General features: G+C 37.3%; 1 protein-coding gene across 3 annotated transcripts in view; it reads left to right on the top strand.

Moving 5' to 3' along the window:
- MEIKIN (meiotic kinetochore factor) overlaps window positions 1-13093 on the top strand; it is an 81815-nt gene extending 68722 nt beyond the window's left edge. For all 3 annotated transcript variants that reach the window (XM_045488073.1, XM_045488065.1, XM_045488056.1), the window contains 2 exons: window positions 3013-3136; window positions 12766-13093. In XM_045488073.1, the coding sequence (XP_045344029.1) occupies window positions 3013-3136; window positions 12766-12797 (156 nt within the window). In that variant the 3' untranslated portion in view covers window positions 12798-13093. The remainder of the gene's footprint in view (window positions 1-3012; window positions 3137-12765) is intronic.
- The last annotated feature ends 2558 nt before the right edge of the window (window positions 13094-15651 follow it).

Below are 15651 nucleotides of genomic sequence, written 5' to 3'. Positions count from 1 at the left end.
TTATTTTTGAGAGAGAGAGAGAGAGAGAGCACATGAGCAGGGAAGGGACAGAGACAGAGGTAGACACAGAATCCAAAGCAGGCTCCAGGCTCTGAGCTGTCAGCACAGAGCTCAATTTGGGGTTTGAACTCCTGAACCTCAAGATCATGACCTGAGCCGGATACTCAACCGACTGAGCCACCCAGGTGTCCCGATATTGGACATTCTAATAGGTGTGTAGTAGTATCTCGTTTTAATTTGCACTCCTTGATGAGAAAATGTCATGTGGAACATCATTTAAAATGCTTACTTGCCATCTGTATATCTTTTTTTTTTTTTTTTTTTTTAACATTTATTTATTTTTGAGACAGAGAGAGACAGAGCATGAACGGGGGAGGGTCAGAGAGAGGGAGACACAGAATCCGAAACAGGCTCCAGGCTCTGAGCTGTCAGCACAGAGCCCGACGCGGGACTCAAACTCACAGACCATGAGATTATGACCCGAGCCGAAGTCGGCCGCTTAACCGACTGAGCCACCCAGGCGCCCCGCCATCTATATATCTTTGGTGTACTGTCTAGAAAAGCCTTTGGCCTGTTTTTTAATTGTGTTGGGTTTTTTACTATTGAGATTTAAAGAGTCCTTTGTAAGAGTTATGACCCCTTTGAGTATCCATGCCAGATAGTTTATGCTAACAATGTGATTTATGGTAAATACCTGTTTTTGATACCTGAGGCTTTGGGCTACCTCTGTATCAGTTTGACCTCTGGGAGACTGGGATCTGAGTCAAAGTTTACTGGGCTTCTGATGTTGGCAACACTTTACATTTGGGAAAATTAAACACCATCCATGTGACTCAACTAGAAGAGACAACTGGAAGCTTATCATCCTGTTGTGAGCTCTGTATACTTTTTCTCCTGGACTCCCCCTATATGCCTTTTCCTTTTGTGGATTTTAATTTGTATTCTATTGTATCATAAACCATAACTGTGAATATACCAGCTTTTCTGAATCTTGTGATTCCTTTTGGCAAATCATTAAGCCTGTGGTGGTCTTGGGGACTTTTTAAAGTTAAACTTTCCGGACTTTATAAAGTACTTCTTATTGTGGGTGTGCTATAATTTCACTGGGATGTATACTTAAAAAGATTAGTATTGTGTTTGCTTTTGTTTTTTTATTGTAATGTTGCTTAGAATTTTAGGCTTCCTGAATGTGTGTACTCATGTCTTTCATCAGTTTGGGAAATTTCTCAGCTATTATCTGTTTTATTCTCTCTGGAATGGTAACTGGCATAAGTTAGGCATCTTTCTGTCCTCCATATCTTTAAAAGTCTATTTAATATTTCTCATTTATTTGTTGGGGTACCTATGTGGCCCAGTCAGTTAAGCATCCAACTCTTGATTTTGGTTCAGGTCATGATCTCATGGTGCATGGATTCAAGCCCTGCGTTGGGCTCTGAAATGATAATGCTTGGGATTCTCTCTCTCTCTCAAAAATAAATAAACATTAATTCTTCAGTTGTGTCTGTTTTGCTCCTTAAGACCTCCATTGAATTTTGCATTTCAACAATTTTATTTTTCATTTCAAGACATTCTAGTTGTTTCTTTCTCAAATCTACTTTTCACTCCTGTAGTCTCTTGTTGCTTGCTCATCCATGAGATTTCTATTGTTAATTCTTTAATAATTTCATACATTGTTATTCTATTCTGATTTGGCAGTTCTGATATCTGATGTTCTATAGGTTTAACCCCATTGTTTGATACTGTACAGTCTTATATATGGTAGCTTGATTTGTCATGAGTTTGGTATTTCATTATTGCTATAATAAAATTAGAGGATAAGGTCAAATATATTTTGTCTCTTATTTCTGCTTGGAACTATTCTGAACTGAATCTTGAAGAACAACTCTGATACTGACCCTGATCATTTATTTCCTTGCTCTTAGTTGATAAAAATCCTATCAATGGATCCCATCCATTATATATATATATATATATATATATATATATATATATATATGTGTGTGTGTGTGTGTGTGTGTGTGTGTGTGTGTGTGTGTGTGTGTGTATCCCTAAGAGGATTTATATCTGTTTCTACTACAACAGCTATAGCAAGGATTGAGTATCAATCTAGGACCACTTTAGTCCCCTCAAGGATTTTGGCTTAGTGCCAGAGTCTCAAGTTCAGCCATTCCTTCTTCCTGGTGGCCCATTTACAATGTTCTTGTCTCAGCCAGTCACTGTGCCCTCAGGGCATGACATATGTTGACCGGCTAGGTTGGGTCCTACAGCCATCTTGGTACCCAGAAGTACTATCAATTCCACCTGAGCCATAAGGAAAGGGTGGTATGCAGCCTAAGAGAATGAGTAGGTTCTTCCAAGAAAACTCTGGTACTGTTTAGAGTCCGAAAAATGGAAAAGATGCTAGGCAGGAAAATAGCAGATATCCACCACAGAGGATGATATGAATTTTACAGCAGAAGATGTTTCTGTATCAGCTTTACCTAAAATGTAAGGAGCCCTTGATAAATACATATCTCTACTTCTGAGTTCTAAGAAGTAAGGTGTGTTACTTTAATCTAGAGCCTGTCTTGTCTGTTTGATGGGCAGCTGTCAAAATTCATTGAGTTGAGAAATCAAGGAAATCTAGTGTTTGGCTCAGAATTAAATTAAATTTGTGTTTTAATTCAGTAAATTATATAGACTTGCTCTCACACTTTGGAATGCTTGAATCTTAACTCTATCATTACTCTCTCTGTGTCCTTAAATAAGTTATCCAAATTCTTTTAACTGAAGTTTCTCATTTTCAAATAGGGTTAAATATAATCTGCCTTATCTGCTTCTAGTGATTATTAAATAAGGAAATGTTTTCAAACCAATTCATTAGTGTCTGGAGTGGAGTAAGCATTTCATAAATGCTTTCTATAGTTAATATGTATGAAATATGGATGTTGAGAATATTTGCCTTTGAAATAAAACAACATACGAATATAGTACCTGGAAGAATTATGCATTACCTGCTTTTTTCTTTTTCAGTTTCCTTCAAATAAATCAGAAATATGTTGTATTATTAGAGCAACACCAGGAAATAGACAAGTGAAAAGTAAAGGTGTTGTTGTAAAGAAGAAGAAATATTCTCCACCTAAAGATATTCCCCAAGGTACTATAGTGTGAATGCAGAGCCTACTTTTTGGGTGATATAAAACATTCTTTCATGGTAAATTCCTTATGCGCACAGAAAGTCTGCTTATAAATTGTATTCTTAGAGCTCTTGTACAAAGTGAAAATGGTGAAATTATAAAAAGTTTGGTTAGGTGTCAGAACCTGACCAGAAAAAATTTTTAATGTCAAATACTTAATCTTTTGAAAAATTAGCTTATGCCACTGAGTTAAATATATTTATCTAGGATACTGTTTTCAACTATTTGAAATTTAGTGTTATTGGGTTTCACTTTTATTTATTTATTTATTTATTCATTTTTAATTTAAATCCAAGTTAGTTTATATGTAGTGTAATAATGATTTCAGGAATAGAATTTACTGATTCATCACTTACATATAACACCCACTGCTTCTCCCAATAAGTTCCCTCCTTAATGTCCATCACCCACATAGCCCATTCTCCACCAAACACTCCACCAGTAACCTCAGTTTGTTCTCTTTACTTAAGAGTCTCTTATTGTTTGCCTCCCTCTCTGTCTTTATCTTATTTTTGCTTCTCTTCCCCTATATTCATCTGTTTTGTTTCCTAAATTCCATATATGAGTGAAATCATACACTATTTGTCTTTCTCTGACTGACTTATTTTTTTAGCATACTACACTCTGATTCCATCCACGTAATTGCAAGTGACAAGATTCCACTCTTTGTGATCGCCAAGTAGTATTCCATTGTATATGTATAATATATACCATATCTTTATGCATTCATCAGTTGATAGACGTTTGGGTTCTTTCTATACTTTGGCTATTGTTGATAGCTCTGCTATAAACATTGGGGTGCATGTGCGCCTTTGATTCAGCATTTTTGTATCCTTTGGATAAATACCTACTAGTGCAATTGCTGGATTTTTTGAGGAACCTCCATACTGTTTTTCACAGTGGCTAAACCAGTTTGCATTACCACCAGCAGTGCAAAAGCGTTCTTCTTTCTCCACATCTCTGCATTGCCAACATCTGTTGTTGCCTGAGTTGTTAATTTTAGCCATTCTGACAGGTGTGAAGTGGTATCTTGTTGTGGTTTTTATTTGTATTTCCCTGATGATGAGTGATGTTGAGCATCTTTTCATGTGTTTGTTAGCCATCTGGATGTCTTCTTTGGAAAAGTGTCTATTCATGTCTTCTGCCCATTTCTTCACTGGATTATTTGTTTTTGGGGTGTTCAGCTTGGTAAGTTCTTTATACATTTTGGATACTAACCTTTTATGTGATATGTCATTTGCACATATCTTCTCCCATTCCATCGGTTGCCTTTTAGTTTTGCTGATTGTTTCCTTCACTGTGTAGAAGCTTCTTATCTTGATGAAGGCCCAGTAGTTCATGTTTGCTTTTATTTCCCTTGCCTTTAGCAACATATCTAGTATGAAGTTGCTTGGTGGAGGTCAGAGAGGTTGCTGCCTGTTTTCTCCTCTAGGATTTTGATGGTTTCATTTCTCACACTTAGGTCTTTCATCCACTTTGAATTTATTTTTGTGTATAGTGTAAGAAAGTGGTCCAGGTTTATTCTTATGCATGTTGCTGTCCACTTTTCCCAGTACCATTTGTTGAAGAGACTGTCTTTTTTCCATTGGATATTCTTTCCTGCTTTGTTGAAGATTAGTTGGCTATATGTTTGTGGATCCATTTCTGGGTTCTCTATTCTGTTCAATTGATCTATGTGTTTGTTTTTGTGCCAGTACCATACTGTCTTGATGATTACAGCTTTGTAATATAGCTTGAAGTCCAGAATTGTGATGCCTCCAGCCTTGGATTTCTTTTTCAACATTGCTTTGGCTATTTGGGGTCTTTTCTGTTTCCATACAAATTTTAGAATTGTTTGTTCTAGCTCTGTGAAGAATGCTGGTGTAATTTTGATAGGGGTTGCATTGAATATGTAGATTGCTTTGGGTAGTACTGACATTTTGACAATATTTGTTCTTCCAATCCATGAGCATGTAATGTTTTTCCATTTTTTTGTGTGTCTTCTTCAATTTCTTTTACAAGCTTTCTATAGTTTTCAGTGTATAGATTTTTAACCTCTTTGGTTAGGTTTACTCCTAGGGGTTTTATGGTTTTTAGTATAGTTGTAAATGGAATTGATGCCTTGATTTCTCTTTCTTTTGCTTCATTGTTGGTTTGTAGAAATGCAACCAAATTCTCTACATTGATTTTATATCCTGTGACTTTGCTGAATTCATGGATCATTTCTAGAAGTTTTTTGGTGGAGTCTTTTGGGTTTTCCACATACACTATCATGTCATCAGCAAAGAGTGAAAGTTTGACTTCCTTGATGATTTGGATGCCTTTTATTTCTTTGTGTTGTCTGATTGCTGAGGCTACAACTTCCAACACTATGTTGAGTAACAGTGGTGAGAGTGGACATCCCTGTCATTTTCCTGACCTTAGGGGGAAGGCTCGCAGTTTTTCCCTAGTGAGGATGATATTAGCTATGGGTCTTTCATATATGGCCTTTATGACCTTGAGGTATGTTCCTCCTATCCCTACTTACTTGAGGGATTTTATTAAGAAAGGATGCTGTATTTTGTCAAATGCTTTTTCTGCATCTATTGAGAGGATCATGTGGTTCTTATCCTTTCTTTTATTAATGTGATGTATCACATTGATTGATTTGTGGATATTGAACCAGCCCTACATGCCAGGAATAAATCCCACTTGATCATGGTGAATAATTCTTTTAATGTATTGTTGAATCTGGTTCGCTAGTAGGGTTTCACTTTTAGTAGCATTCTTTCTGAAAATATTTTTCATATATTTTGACATTCACTTACCATTGGTTGAGCACCTCCTCTGTGAAAGGATCTGAGCTAAGTTTGTATTATATCTCATTTATTTCTTACTATGGCTTTGTTTATTATTATTCTCATTTTATATGTAAAGAATATGGAACTTAAAATAGTATGCATTTTGTCCAAGATTTTACTGCTATTGGGTGGTAGAGAAGAATTCAATCTCTCGAGGTTTTTTTTAACTCCAAATTTAGGTTTTTCTGTATTCTCCTGACTGTATATCAGACAGAATGTCTGATTAATCATTGGAGCCTGGGGACATTTTATGAGTAAGCAGGCAATGAAGCAATTGAAATTTAATAGGTTATGTAAAACCTCAATCCAACTAAACTGCTTGCTTTTGATCCTTGTCCCCATTTCTGCTACACAGTCTGCTCTGAGCACTCCTAAATCCACAGAAGTCTTTTTCTTTTTTTTAATTCAGTGCTACTCATTTGACGCTTAGTAATATATTACTACCTCACATAATTCACAATGCTGACTTTTCATATTCTTCAGGTTATGAGGTTTTCAAAGACAGAGACCCCATAATAGGCTTTTTTCTATCTCTGTCTCTAATGACATTAGCATGGTGGTAGGGAATAGTAGATGACATATCAGTCAGGTTTTTCCCAAAGAAGCAGAACTAGTAGGTTATAAGTACACACGTAGACCTAGATGTATACAGATATATGTATGTGTATATATATATATATATATATATATATATATATATATGTGTGTGTGTGTGTGTGTGTGTGTGTATATATATGTATATGTGTGTATATATATATATATATATATATATATATATATATATATATATGGAGAGGTATTTCAAAGAATTGACTTATGCAGTTGTAGGGTCTGGCTGAAAACTATAGGGCAGACTGGAAACTCTTGGGTGGGAACTGGTGATGCAGTCCTTAGGAAGTATTTCTTCTTTCTCAGGGAAACCTCGGTTTTGCTCTTAAGGCCTTTCAACTGATTGGTGAGGCCCAATTATCAAGGATAATCTCTTATCAGATTAGTCTGTTATTTTTTTTTTTTAATTTTTTTTTTAACGTTTATTTATTTTGGGGACAGAGAGAGACAGAGCATGAACGGGGGAGGGGCAGAGAGAGAGGGAGACACAGAATCGGAAACAGGCTCCAGGCTCTGAGCCATCAGCCCAGAGCCCGACGCAGGGCTCGAACTCACAGACCGTGAGATCGTGACCTGGCTGAAGTCGGACGCTTAACCGACTGCGCCACCCAGGCGCCCCGAGATTAGTCTGTTATTATAGATATTAAACTTATCTACAAATTATCTTCACAGCAATACCAAGATTATTATTTAGTTTAATTGGATAATATAGCCTAACCAAATTGACACATACAACAAACCATCACAGTCTACTTCATGTCAAGTATGTGTTCATACACATCTCCTTAAATCATATTTAATCTGTAAATAAAGACAGTAACAAAGTCATACTTCTGCCTAACATAATGTACCTGTCCTACATACAATCCAAAATGTGCTAATTCCTTTCCCAGAAGAGGATCCAAAATCCTTGGCGGGGGGGGGGGGGGGTTTGCTCTTCTTGATACCCTGTAACTCAAGTGCTATGATATAAAGTGAATTTATTATTAAGACATTTTATGTTAGATGATATGGGAATAAGAGGAGGAAGAAAACAAAGATACTTGCTTAAACTAGTCATGTGGACATAACTGGTATTTATAAGTACCTTCCTCCACTACCCATTTCATATTTTTTTCTTCCTCAGCAAGCACCTCAGCTGGTTATAGTTGTTAAACTTGTAGGGTGATACATACCTCATTTAAGTAGGGTCTAGGCCATTAGTCCTGCTTGGATTGGGTTGTCGTAATTTTCCACTGACCTTAATCACAGGGCATGGTAATACTAAGAGATGCCTTAAGGAATCTCTTGTATTCTGGACATACTCTTCCTTGCCTCCATTGTGGAGGAAATTTTGCCTTGGTAGTCAGGATCAGTCACCCCACCAGCACAGTAATTCTCTTCTTTGTCTGTTGATTCAGAGGCCTGAGGAGCCCAAAGCAGCCAAGTGGCAGTCTTAACTTCCAGTTCAATAGAATCATTGTTGTGTCTGTTGGTGGACGCATCCCTTCCTTTGGAACTAAGACCTCTAGGACAGCTGAGCATAAAGTCATGGGAACAGGAAGCAAAAAATTTTTGCTAGTGGGTTACGAGTGGTTATATTGAGAGATCTCAGTTCCACCTCCATTTCTTGATTCCTGCGCCTGTGAATCCTGGCTGCGGGAGAAATAGTACCATATATTTGATGCTGATTCAGAACGTATACAACATTCTGGAGAACCTTGTCCCAGCCCTGCAAGATATTGCTGCCTAATTGGTACTCTAACTAAGTCTTCAAAAGGCCATTCTACTATTCTGTCAAGTCAGCTGCTTCAAAATTGTGGGGAACATGGAAATATCAGTGAATTATATGAACTTGGGCCTTTTGCCACATTTCTTTTGCTGTGAAGTCAGTTCCTTGATGAGAAGCATTGTTCCTCAGGATACCATGAAGGTGGATAAAGCATTTTCTAAGTCCTTGGATGGTGGTTTTGGCAGAAGCATTGCATGCATGAAAGGCAAATCCATATCCAAAGTAAGTGTCTATTCCAGTAAGAGTAAAATGCTGTCCCTTCCATGATGAAAGTGGTGCAAGGTAATCATCCTGCCACCTGGTAGCTGGCTGATCACTCCAGGGAATGGTTCCTTATTGGGAATTAGGTGTTGGTCTCTCCTACTAATAAATTGAATATTCATCAGTGATGGTAGCCAGGTTGGCTTTAGTGGACTGCTGAGCCCATGTATAACCACTGTCCCTGCCACCATGGCCCCTTTGTTCATTAGTTTATCAGTTGGTGATGGAGAAGGCTGGGGAAAGAGGCTAACTGGTATCTACAGAATGGGTCTTCTTATCTACTTGATTACTAAAGTCTTTGTCTGCTGAGATCATCCTTGGGTTAGTAGTCACAGGGAACACAGATATCTTCACATTTTTTGCCCATTCAGGTAAGTCTATCTATATGCTTCTTCTCTAAATTTTCTTGTTATTAATTTTCCAGTCATGTCCCTTCCAAGTCCCTAACTGTCCAGCCAAACTATAGGCCACAATCCATGAATCAGTATATAACCACATATCTGGCCATTTTTCCTTTTAACAAAGGGAACATTGAGATATATTTCTTGAAGTTCTTTCTGCCCACTGGGAGAATATACCTTTACCAATTTTCTTCAAGGATGCCACAGAAAGGAGCTTTTAGGTTGTGCCTGCATATCTGTAAACCAAGTCTGAGGCGTTTTTTTTCCTTCAGTAAGCTGATTGTAGAGAGAATTCTTCATGATGCCAAAAGTACAGGCGGGGAGAGAGAAGATAGTATAGCAGTAGTGTGGATCATAGGCATTTGGGCCACTTCCTCATCTAACTTACTTGTGCCTTTCAGGCTCGAGCTCAGTTTCGTATATGCCATTTCTCTTTGATAGTGTAGTGATGCTCTGCACGGCCAACTTTATGGCTTGGTGCATCAGACTGTGTATAATTCGTGATGGGCAGCTTAGCTCTCTTTGTAACTTGGTGTTCCGTGGTTAAGTATTGAGTCACTACTAAGGCCCAGTAGCAGACCAAAAGCTGTTTGTCAAAAAAAAAAAAGTAGTTGTTCACAGGAGATGCCAGAGATGTGCTCCAAAATCCTAAGGACCTGTGTGCTGTGATTCACCTACAGGATCCAATAAAACATGTATATTTCTCACTGACATTTCTTGCACCACTGGATCTACTAGATCTTTTGGTACAAGTGTCAGAGCATCTTGCTCAGTAGCCTGGACCTGTTGTAGAACCTTCTCCTATTCTAAGGCTTCCTCAAAACCAGTAGCCTTTAGGTACTTGGTAAATGGGTTGAAGTAGTATACTCAAATGAGGTATGTGTTGACTCCAAAATCTGAAAAGACCCAGTAGGAGGGCCAGATGCAACAACTTATCAGTTTTTGGTTGTAGGAAGAGCAATAACTTACAATTTATTTTAGGAGGTATATTTCTCATATCACTAGGCCCCTAGAAATTTCACTGAGATGAAAAGATACCCTGCAATTCCATTTCCCTGGACCATGGAGCCCCATCATTTCCACTTCCAAGAGTATATCCAACTATAATGTGTATATATATGTTCATCAACAGATGTATGCTAGAATGTTCATAGAAGCACTTGGATAATAGACCCAAACAGGAAATAATCCAAGTGCCCACCAGCAGTAGAATGGATCAATACTGTGTTACATTCATTTTCGTTGGGAGTGCTGTGTAGCAGTGAGCATCAACAATGTGCAGTTACATGCAACAATATTGATGACATAAGGAGCCAGACACAATAGAGTACATTTCACATTACTTATATTTAGTACCAAGCTAGGTAAAACTAAACTATGATGAAAATCACTATAGTGGATGTCCTCATTAGGGAGTGACTATTAACTAGAAAGCATTATGAGAGGAAATTCTAGGGTGCTAGTAGTGTTCTGTTTCATTATCTGAATGCTGGTTACATAATATGGTAAGTTTGTGAAAACCCATCAAGCTTTGTAGTACATATATGTACATTTTTTTGGGTGTAACAAAAAAAGTTAGAAAATAAAAACAGAGAGAGACACCTGGGTGGCTCAGTTGGTTAAGCATCCTACTCTTGATTTTGGCTCAGGTCATGATCTCATGGTTCATGAATTTGAGCCTCACATTGGGGCTGATAGTGTGGAGCCTGCTTAGGATTTGGGATTCTCTCTGTCTCTCAAAAATAAATAAACCTTAAAAATTTTTTTTAATAAAATAAAAATAGAGAAACTTCTTTTAATTTTATGGCTGTGCATATTAGTCTATGACATGAGATAATATCACAAATCTGGGCTTAAGTATGCAACAAATCAATACTAAAATGTGTCTGGGAAGTTCTTCCAAGTGTTTGGACTGAAATTTTTAATGTGATTCAGAGAGACCCCTTGATGTATGCTGACCAATTATGCCACCTCCTGGCTTCTTTCTAGACTCTCACCTCATTTGGCAGCCTCTTCATTTAAGTAATTCCCTTTCAACTTCTGGCCATTTGTCTGTGCCTTTCCTTTAATAAAAATAGCAAAGCCCCAAGCTAACTAGTGATCGTGTTATTTTGAACATGTAACGGCCTATTTTTAGTCCTGGCATTTAACGTTTTAGCTAGTTTGGCAGTTATCTAATCAGGACTGCAGTATGAAGCTTACTTTTGATGGTCTAGGACCCTTGCTCATTATGATGTTTGATCATTAATAATGCTGATTAGAGGGGGAAAAAAGTGGTGAAAGTGAACCACAAGAGGAATCCAAAAGAGAAATGATAGATGAGGTGGTATGGGTAAATAGAAGTTTGAGAATGGTACATCCATGTGAAAGAGGCCTTCAGTAACAACCAGTCCAAGGTTTCTTGATGGGTGGCCCTCTGACCACCTACACCAGAATTACTTCAGACCTGGAAAATTACATTCTCTAGAGATATGGCATAGGAATCCACAATTTGAAGAACTCTCAAAGTGATTCCAGTAAGCACTAAAATTTGATAGCCTTTTAATGATCTGGTCTATTTTGCTTATTTTACATGTAACAAAAATGACTTAGCCGGATGAATAAGTGACTTGTTCATATTCACACAGCTACTGGCAGAATCAGAATTAGAACTTAGCTTTCTTGGTTTTCATTAGTTTGGGTAGCTGTCAAATAAGGCATGTGGGGTAGAGTAGATAGGGCTCTGAGTTTTTCAGCTCATCTATATATAACAGTTTTGCTTCTCTTTGTTTTATACATTTGGCTTCTGTATTATATTTAAACACTTTTTTTCTTGTTGATTCGATGTCAAAAAAGATGAAGTTCTGCAGTTGACTGGTTCATTTATTCAATAAGTTCATTGACTGGATGTCATATGTTAGATGAAGTTAGTGGTTGGTAATATTGAGATAAAGACATAGTTGTCTTTATGAAATTTGTAATCTCATAAAGGAAGTCACATAGGTAAAACAAGTCCAATAGGTACTTTCACATATGTAGGACTGTGTTGGGATACATAGGGAGATACTTTGACGGATGATCTGAAGCCTTCAGAGGCATTCTGAGTATAGGCTTTCTAGGCAGAGGCACCATGATAAATAGAAGCACAGGGGCTTAAAGTATCATCAGGTAGTTAAGGAACTGAAAGTAGTTACATTCGGCTGGAGTTGAGATTGGACTTTGAGAACTGATACTCCGAGTCTTTAGTAGGGATCAGAGGATAGATTATGAATCCCAAAATCCTGTATTAGGAAGAACCTGGGTTTAGCTACAGCGTAGAGGAGTAGAACACAAAGGAAGGGTGGGTAGGGACATGTGAGGATCTTCTTGCTGGGTGGTTGCTGAGGAGGACAGGGATGAGGAGCACAGCTGGATCGACTCCTCCAGGTTATATGGCTGGAGTTAGAGGCCTTGTGTTGGCTACTGTCAGCCATCTTTGCTGGACTTCCCAGTGGAATGTCATTGTCTGACTTCAGAGAGTAACCTCAGCATGTCCAGGAAGGAGTGTGCTAGCTATTCCTCTTTTTGTTTTTATTTTTATTTTTATTTTTATTTTTAAATGGCCTCTGGATTTGTTTAATAAGGGACAGAGTGAAACTATATTGGTTGGGTGTCAAGAGCTCATGCCCCCAGAGACTGGTTATTAATAATTATTGGTCACCTTCTTGTGATATATATGGAATAATCTATTATTATATTTTTTTCTCCAGATATTATAATAAAAACAAATGGCAGGATGTAGCAGCTGTGGCTGAATTTTCACCACTTTGAAGATATGCATGAATGTGAAGCCAAAGTCCATAAAGCAGAATGTCTGCCTGAAATTATATGTAATTCAAAAATCAAAATTCTCTAATTATTTGTGATATATCCTGGTGTTTAAATTCTACCAAGATTCTTATAATTTAGTCTGTAAAGAGACATTCTTCTGTATCTTCTTAAATATGTGTGTTTGTATTGTAAAATAAGAATAAATATCTTAAAAGACTGTACACTAACTAGATATTTTAGCTGTTTATAAAAAGCCAAGTACCAGAATACTGTGTAACTTCCTTTGTGTTTTTCCCAAAGTTTGTCCTCTGTATGAATTAAAAGTATTAAAGTTGTTGAAGCACTAAAAATGAAATGCTTATATTACAAGCTATTTTTAACAGAACTTAATTGAAACCACATGAGTGAGAGACCTAATTCCAGGTCTGACTGAAAGAAACTCTATACTCAAGTTTGCTGAAGCAGGGAATGTATAATATGTACAATCAATCATACACTAAGTATTTGATATATTACCTCATCCTCAAACCTTTAGCTAATACTCTGTAGGATTTTTTGTGTTTGTGTATGTGTGATATTACTTGTTGTGGCGTCTTTACACCGCCCTTCCTAAAAAGCAGCAGCTCTGTTGTCAGAGAACATCAGTTGTATAACTGTTGGTGAAATTGTAACTCTTAATGGTTTATTAATGTTATTATACATAAAAGTAAATAAGTCAAATTTTCAAAGCTGCTTCAATATGAAAGAAAATTCTAAAATCAATGGATTAATTTGAGGTTATGTAACCAGTATAGCATTCATTTTTAAAGATGAGTTCCATGAAGATATTTTTGTAAATTACTTGACAAGGTCTTAAGCGACTAACAAAACTATTTTTAATTTCTATTTCACGTTTCCATCTGGAGGTGAAATACGGGAAAGTTACTAGGAAATGTAGAAAAGATCATTGAAGATAGTGGCTAAAACCAAGTTTAGATCTGAATGTTTTTAAATTTTTTTAACGTTTTTATTTATTATTGAGAGACAGAGAGAGAGACAGAGCATGAGCACGGGAGGGGCAGAGAGAGGGGGAGACACAGAATCTGAAACAGTCTCCAGGCTCTGAGCAAGCTGGCAGCACAGAGCCTGACTTGGGGCTTGAATTCACAAATCGTGAGATCATGACCTGAGCCAAAGTCAGATGCTTCACCGACTGAGCCAGCCAGGTGCCCCTAGATTTGAATTTTAAATCAGTATTCAACTAACAGAACAACTTGGTTTTAAAAGCAGAAATGTGACAAGCAGTGAGGGGAAAAGAAACTCTCAAGTTTATAATCCAAGTGGGAAGGGAAAGGACAAATTATACTTGATAGTTTCTAATCAGGTGGTAGGTTCTTAGGAGAAAGAATGACACCTGATTCTTAGGCTGGGCCTAGTGGGGCTGGAGGAAATAAGTACTTACGTCGTATTGCTGATAAGGAAAATAGAGTTAGCTCAGAGAGAGGTTAATACTTACACCAGGCTGATGTGAGTTAGAAAGTGACAGAGCCTGGATCTGAAGGCAGGACTATTTAAATCCACTTTGTTTTATCAGCTAGAGCATAGAGAAAAGTGAGAGGGAAGGAGTTGCAATTGGCATTCAAGGCTTAGGGGTGGAGGTATGACTTAAAGTATTATTAAGAGAAAGGAAAGTTGAATAAGCTTTAGATTGCTGTCTAGAAGACATGAGAAGTCCAAAGCAGATTACGGTTGGCAAATCCTACAAGAAGGTTGTATTCTTCACTTTATATCTGTGGGTAGGTCTCGAGGTCCTTCAGTGAACCTCCCTAGAAGAGCATTATAAAAAGAGTTCTTTTCTGGAAAGAGGGTCTCCATAGTTTTCATCACATTTTCAATGTTGTTTGTTATCTAAAAACAGTTAACAATGGGACTGGACCCCTTACTTCAATGTATAACTAATATTAATTTCAAGCATTTAACTTTTTCTAATTATACCTCATGAAAAAGAAATCTCAGGTCATAAGTCCCCAGGAAAACAGTTAAAAATGCATGAAAGGGCAGATGTTATGTCATTTTCATTTAGAAATTTTTAACTGGAGTGTTTTTTCACTTCTCCAAGGTGTAATTCATCATGCTTTGTTCACTTGTGAATGGCCTCTTTTCTCATATTGTATATATAGCATATGTGTTTCTATGAAGGATATAATGCCCAGACTTTCCAGATAAAAGTTATCTACAACATCTTCTACTCTAATGTTGCTTTCTAACCTACAGTTTATTTTACTTTTTACTTTTTTAAATTATTTGTTTTTATTTTTTAATTTACATCCAAGTTAGTTAACATATAGTACAATAATGCTTTCAGGAGTAGATTCCAGTGATTCATCCCCTACATATAACACCCAGTGCTCATCCCAACAAATGTCTTCCTCAATGCCCCTTCCCCGTTTAGCAATCCCCCACCCACCCACAAACCCTCCAGCACCCCTTTGTTCTCTGTATTTAAGAGTCTCTTATGTCTTGTCCCTTCCTGTTTTTCTATTTTTGCTTTCCTTCCCCTATATCCATCTGATTTGTATCTTAAATTCCACATGTGAGTGAAGTCATATATTTGTCTTTCTCTGACCAGTTTCACTTAGCATAATACCCTCTAGTTCCATCCATGTTGTTGCAGATTCTAACCTGCATTTTAAAATGTTGACCCATTTTACGTTTTAAATCCTCCCTTGACTCCTTATGTTCTTCCACATACCCATTCTTCACCCTTTTACACCCAAATTTCCCAAAGAGTGCTACTTTCACACCTATCCCTCACTCCTCAGCACATCCTCCTCCTCCACCTGCCC

The sequence above is a fragment of the Leopardus geoffroyi genome, chromosome A1 (genome assembly GCF_018350155.1).
Source record: "Leopardus geoffroyi isolate Oge1 chromosome A1, O.geoffroyi_Oge1_pat1.0, whole genome shotgun sequence".
NCBI classification, from domain to species: domain Eukaryota; kingdom Metazoa; phylum Chordata; class Mammalia; order Carnivora; family Felidae; genus Leopardus; species Leopardus geoffroyi.
The sequence above is the reverse complement of the archived record's forward strand: the minus strand, read 5'-3'. Positions and strand labels throughout refer to the sequence as shown.